General features: G+C 34.8%; 1 protein-coding gene across 12 annotated transcripts; it reads right to left on the bottom strand.

Moving 5' to 3' along the window:
* Window positions 1-631: 631 nt before the first annotated feature.
* Window positions 632-6495, bottom strand: LOC123909540 (inactive poly [ADP-ribose] polymerase RCD1-like). Of its 12 annotated transcripts, none has more exons than XM_045960394.1 (9): window positions 6154-6443; window positions 5722-5769; window positions 5193-5351; window positions 3266-4431; window positions 2111-2352; window positions 1769-1827; window positions 1307-1450; window positions 1133-1228; window positions 632-935 (listed from the first exon to the last, which is right to left on the bottom strand). In XM_045960394.1, the coding sequence occupies exons 4-9, from the start codon at window positions 4318-4320 to the stop codon at window positions 891-893; spliced, it is 1641 nt and encodes a 546-aa protein (XP_045816350.1). In that variant the 5' UTR covers window positions 4321-4431; window positions 5193-5351; window positions 5722-5769; window positions 6154-6443; the 3' UTR covers window positions 632-890. The 12 variants fall into 12 exon arrangements, with proteins under 12 accessions (XP_045816350.1, XP_045816351.1, XP_045816354.1 ...); XM_045960395.1 differs by having other exon boundaries at window positions 5722-5763; window positions 6154-6438; XM_045960398.1 differs by lacking the exon at window positions 5193-5351 and having other exon boundaries at window positions 6154-6495.
* Between the last annotated feature and the right edge of the window lie 332 nt (window positions 6496-6827).

A 6827-nucleotide genomic window follows, 5' to 3' on the forward strand; every position in this document is an offset into this window, starting at 1 on the left:
TCAGGTTTTTACTCTATTACATAGGCCACATGTACCATTTTATTCTCATACTGCATGTTTTTGTCACAGCAGATGTGAACTTAAGTCCTCTTAGCAATCGCCAAATCTGCTACCTTCCCTCAAAATATGAACCTTTACTTGTTCACATGTTCAAATTTTTAGCACTTCCTACGCGACCATAATAACAGCTATTTATACTTTTAGTTTTGATCAAACACTACTTGAAATCTCACCATCAGTAGTCGCATGAAGCATGCAACATGCCTGGACGAGTCCGAGCTCCATCTTACAATCACATTCCATAGCCACATTCAAACGGTACCTCCATACACACCTAAACCAGTAGTTGCAGGAACATGGATCAATTTCGCATATCACTGCAACATGCTGTCATTGACACATGCTGTCATTGACAGCACACACCCATATTTCATAAAAGTGTCACCCTTCCAGTGAATTACGTTCAGTGAGTTTTCCTTCCAGAGTAGGCAACATCATTCATGAATGTCATCATCAATACACCCAAAAAATCCGGCCATGTTTATCACTAGCACCAACAAACAAGTTGCAAGTTCAACCCCTCATTCACCAGGGCAAATTGAGCAATCACATTAGAGTGACAAAATTATAATGAATATCCAATTAATTGAATTTATTATTCAACCAGAAAATATGAAAGTTAACATTACATCTGATCATCGGACATTTCAAAATAAGCCCTTATGAAGTTCCAGTAGCAAACATGTGCTACAGTTCCAGATAAAAACTGGAAATTAAGGATGATAAAATGAAATTAAAATGTCTCCAGGAGCAAAACAATATCACAACTTCATGTTGACAATGGTTAACTCCAAGTGAAAGATCTATGTCTCCTCATTCAAAAGCCTCACTCACTCTTGCTTAATGTTTGCGCCGTTCAATTCACCATCTGGTCCCTGTAATAAGCCAGTTAAACATTAGGAGGTATAATCAAATTGCAAGAGATAGTTCATACGAGTTCATAATGCAAAGGTTAAGCATAACAAATGTAACTGCAACTTTAAGTGATTTCAGTGGGAGGTATGAATACAGCACAAGACTATACATCATACTTCAAGGCCAAATTAAACTTTTAGAATAAATAATTTGGTACCTTTACTTGAAGGTTAGTTATTGCAGATCTCAGTAGATCATCTCCAACAATTAACCTCAGCTTCATCACAAAATCAGCACGGGAAATCTTCTTTGACTGCACAAGTGCAGCATGATACATTAGAGATATTTCATCATTTAAGACATAGGCATCAATTGAGGCTACTTTACATACCGTCAACTGTGCGTAATGGGCTCTGATAAGAAACATAGCATCGGGAGGAACCCTGTTTCTGATGGCAGCAAAAAGCATGCGAAAAGGTAGCCAAGGGGATTTCGGAGTTCTTCGGGTGTTAGCAGGCACACTGGCAGCTTTTCCCTGAGGCATCCCACAAACCAAAATTGTTTGGATAAAGATAATAAAGCAAAACGTAATAGGATAAAAATCCAGAAGACAAATCTCAAAAGATGAAATCCCCGAACCAAAATGTTGCACACGAATGTGTTAAAACCGAAAGAAGAAGAAAAAAATCAAATATTAGGGTAGAAAGTTGAATACTGGAGAAAACATTCTATTCTTTTTTTTGAATCACGGAGAAAGCATTCTTATAAAAAACAGTTACAAATTTGGTATTAACACTGCCTTTTACATAGAAAAATAGGAAATCATAAGATGCAAAATCATGAAATAACTTACAGTGTCCACTGTAGAATCCCCAGAACCATTTTTCTTACTCTCAGTTGAACAACCATTTCCTGTAAAAAAAACATCATGTGTTGTGATCAATAAGATTTTTATTTTATTTTAAAAGAAATAGCAATCATACAGCATAGCAGCATAAACAACATGCTGTTTCATCAAACCAGAGTGAAGTGATTAATATGTTGAAAATAATTACATATTAATTGGTTTGTTGATAATCAACTCCTTCAAGATTCAGTACTAGTAATGTCAAAATGTACAACATATATTTTTTTTTATAATAAAGCATGTATCTAACACACAAGGGAAAAAAATTGCTAAGGAACAGTACAACACCTTCAGCATCCAAAGGGGCCTTGAAGCTGACAACGAATTCTGGATAGATATGAGTGTTGATATTCATATTCCAAACTACATAGTATTTTGGGCACTGAATGTCATCCACTCCATTATCATATTCGCAACCACTTGGACGAAGCTGACCACTGCCAGGACGAAGAAGCTCCATGTTCCCCATTATGACACGGCAAAGAACCAAATGCTTAATCCCATTTTCATCAACATCAAAATAAGGTGCACTATAAACATGGAAAAATTGAATGCTCTTAAGTCTTAACATTCTAACATAATAGTCTATAATAACATATCAGATGATAATGTATAAAGTTGGTAATAAAAAGAAATGCGCATAACTCCCCCCCCCCCCCCCCCCCCCCCCCCACCCCTCAAAGTAAAAGGTAAGTGCCAAAGACTATTTTGAATAGTGACAGGCCGCTGGAAGGACTTAAACCTAACATACACTATAACCAGTATTGGACAAGGAAACCATAGAAGTGTCAAATACAGAACAGTCGTAATAATTTACCGTTACATGATTGACTTCATAAAAATGCAAGTAGAGATCCTCTCCATTTCTTAAAAGAAATGGACAATACAATTACCAAAGTTTAGATGTATAATGATTTAAATAATATCAACAATTCTCAAAAGACGTGCATTTATATCCTTGATTTACTTCAAAACTATAATAATGGACATTCCCGTTTCTTTTGGGAAATGGAAAGGATCCCTACTCTAAAAATGCAATCACATCTGCATTTACAAATGTCTGCACAATCAATTTTTCTATTAAAATATTAAATATAAATACTTCTGCAAATCATGTAGACTTCAAATAAAGAATGGTATATAACACAACATAGACAGAGTGTGGAGTAAAAGTGAGGGAAAATGCTAACAGAGAAGTCTGTAACAAATAATTGAATAAGAGAATACTAGGGACACCCGTTATAATTTAGTGTGTACAGATTTTAGTGAGTGACTTCATTTCAACATTAAGGGTCAATTTGCTCACTAGCCTAGTATAGAAATAAAAATAAGAAAGCCCAAAAACTTCTAGTCACTTTGCTTTTACCCAGACAAACTTATACCATTACCATTAGGAGCGTTTAAAAGGCTATAAAGTTTAAAGTTGCTCGCATGAAAACTAACCAGGCATAAGGGTGGCTAACAGCAGCAAGATGAACACCAAAGCCATATATGCATTTGGATGCAGATAGTCCTTTGTGACCAAGCCCATACTCCATCATTGTAGACAGTTCCTCTTTAGAACAAGCAAGCCATGCATATCGAACATTAGCATCCCCATGAACTCCTTTTGTGATTTCAGCTTGCTTCTGAAATAAGTCCAGTCGCGCTTGCATTGAAAGGCCTGAGCTGCGGTAAATCTCAACTATGTCAGCGTTAGTAACGCCCAAAGTAGTCATTCCTGTAAGAAACATCTTCTGTACAGAATCCACATCCAGTTTTCCATATGCAGATTCAGTATAAGCATCTAAGTCTACGTCTTGATCTTGCCTTATAGCTGCAACAACATTTTTACTGCCCATTTTGTTCATGCTATCATGACTGTCAGCTTCTACATCCTTGGCAACAACGTTAGACTCCCCACTATACTCCCCCAACTTGGATTCATCCGCCCCATTTATTTCAATTGACAAATGCAATTTTATTTCATGTGGCTCATTGGCATCGTGATTTTCTCCACCCTCCTGCTCGCCTAAATTATTGGGTTCTTCATCAAAACCAGCAAACACTTCAGGGAAAAAGCAGCCCCCCACCTCATCAATCCAAGCAATGGGTTGTTGCAAACCCGTTTTCAAGTCCACACTATACATATGCAAAAAATCTAGCACAACATCCTGGCCATCTAACTCTACTTCCACAGCTGCCTTCTTTATTTCGAAATCTTTCTTAACCAAGTCAACAACATCCTTAGGATAGTCAAACCATTCACCGTTCTTATAGAACATCAAACGTTTGGGCATTCCGCTTTTCTTATAGTTCAAATAATATCTTACCAAGGACCTTGAAATACCAGAACCAAAGTCGGCCGGTTTGCCTTCACTACCAACCAATCTCATTTGTTTGATAACCAAGTTTGTTGGTGCCGAAGATCCAGTCAGATGTGCAACACATCGGGTGTCCCGCTTTCGCTTCAGATTGAGTGCAGCTCCATCCAATGCTATTGTGGAATTTGGTTCCATTACTATCTATGTACTAGAAGAGTATCTATATACATGCGCTCAAATATAAAAGCTCAGGTGCAGCAGCCAAATAGAACTCTGGACCTTGAGCAACAAGAACTTTTAGCAGTCCTGGATGTTTAAAACATTTGAGAATATTGAACTAGTATAAAGGATCATGTGCTCATCATAATAATAATATAATGTTGACATAATAAAGAATAAAGAGTTAGTCAATAAGAGCATTCCCTGCACAGGGCAAAACAAGTAATCTGAAACAATTGCACAGGTGAAATATTGCAACGGTACAATCTCAAAAATTATTTTAATAAAATTATATCGAGTATCTAACTTATAAAAATACCACAAGAATAATCAATGGAATTCAAGCTATATGCTAAATTGTAAATTCAACATAAAAAGCTTTACACAAATAATTTCAATGAACATGATATTGCAAATACATTCAAAGCAAAATTTATTCAATTCTACATCAAATATTGTCAACTATTAATTTTCATTTGATCATTATGATACTAAAGACTGAAACGCCCAAGATAAAAAGCTCAAATGATATATGAAAATTGATAATTCAGCAATAAAAAAAGGTTGCTCAACAGACTGTTCTTTTAGTAGAAAAAGAGAGATATAGAGAGACGGAAATATAGGGAAAGAAAATGAATGTAAAAAAGGAGAAACCCTTCCATCTGTTTGAGCAGAGAAAAGTGAGTGAACAGCAAAAAAGAAATACCTATATTTAAAGCTATGTGAAAGCTTAGGTTTATAATATATAAATAGGACTAGCCCAATCTTTCAAAGTCAAAATAATTTTGAGGTCTAAGCCACGTTAAGTTCAAATGCTAATCACGTGGCCACATAATTTAGAAATTTACCAATATGCCGAATGTGGACATTTATGCTCTACAAATTCTACAGTCAACGTAATCTCGTAATCTTAAAGTAGATTGAAGTGGCCGTTAATGGCACCAGCTTTCTAACAAAACAAATAACTCTCTAGTCTCCACAATTCTTCCTATAGTCCCCCAAAAAGCCTTCAAAATAAACACCTACTGACTGAGCTGATTTTCTTAAAATTGACAAAACTTAACTCATTTCGCATTTAGTCCTAACAAAAGTTGTGCAGAAAAAGTTTCAAACTTGCCAGTATAACCTAAATTCCTAAAGCAACCTTTGAAGAAAACTAGTTTGGATTCTCGTGACATCCGTTCAATATTCACCATCCATGAGATGAGAGGACTAGGCATGTCATAGAAACCAAACTAAAATTTAATATTGCTCGAAACTCAAGAATAAGGCATAAAAAACATAATTAAAACATGAACAAAACCAAAAAAAAGATTAACACAATTTAGAAATGACATTAAACTGACATTAGGAACACATAAATAAATGTACGCCTACCCAGCATTGCAGAAACTGTACATGCTCTTCCCAGAGACAACTCTGCTCCTGGTAAAGCAATTCAATAAGCCAATAAAAATTATAACTTTTTTTCAAAAAACTTACTTAGCTTAATCAAAACCGCCAAGGCCTAGCAGAACTTTTTGTCAAAATTCACCACTCACCAAACCACAACATTTCCCCCCAAAAAAAAAAATTGAATAAAAAATTACTTCCAACGGCAAAATCCGCCCCAAAAATTGATGAAAAACAAAAAACCAATTCAAAACAATTCAAACAAAAAAAAAAATCCTAACTTGATCCACTAACTCCAACCCTTCGATTACAAATTCAATCTAACACAAAAATAAGAAGAAAAAAAACTAACTAAATTACAATAATTCAAACTCAAAATCAAAAAACTAAACAACAAAGACAAGGTTTTGAAATTACCTGAGTGGAGAAACACAAACAACAAGAAAACTACCAAATAATTTCACCTGTATGTATTTGTAACTTTGAAACTGTGCATCTAATTAGGGTCCTAATTATTAATTAGTATTTTTTGTAACTAAAAAACTAAACCCTAAACTATAAGATTCGGCGAATTGGGTATATCACAGATACGCCTAAAAGTGAAAAAGGTTAACAATAACAATGGAGTTTTTTTCTCTCTCTATCTATCTATGGAAGAAACTGTTCACTTCCCCTTTTGCAAGTAAAAAATCATGCAAAGATTCATTCTTCCGATTTTGATAATCTTACTAGGGGTTTCGTTTTGTTTGTCACAGTCACTTCTTATTGGACAACGGTTTTTGCTGACTCATTCATTATTCTTTTTTTTTTTTTGTTGATAAATACTCATTCATTATTCTGTACAGCACATTTCTTCTTCCCCAATTCACATTATTTTTATCCTTCTAGAATATAATTATTTGTCAAAAATATGTTTTTTTATCATAAAATATGTTTTTAGTCTCTACTTTTATATTCGGTTTTGGTTTTCGTTCCTATACTTTAAAATCACTTTTTTTAGTCCTCAATTAAGTTTAGGCTTAAATGCAGTTTTTCTCCCTGTTTTGATTAAATCGGAATTTTACCCCCCCTATTTTAAAACGCGGACTTTT

Source organism: Trifolium pratense, linkage group LG2 (assembly GCF_020283565.1).
Source record: "Trifolium pratense cultivar HEN17-A07 linkage group LG2, ARS_RC_1.1, whole genome shotgun sequence".
NCBI lineage: Eukaryota > Viridiplantae > Streptophyta > Magnoliopsida > Fabales > Fabaceae > Trifolium > Trifolium pratense.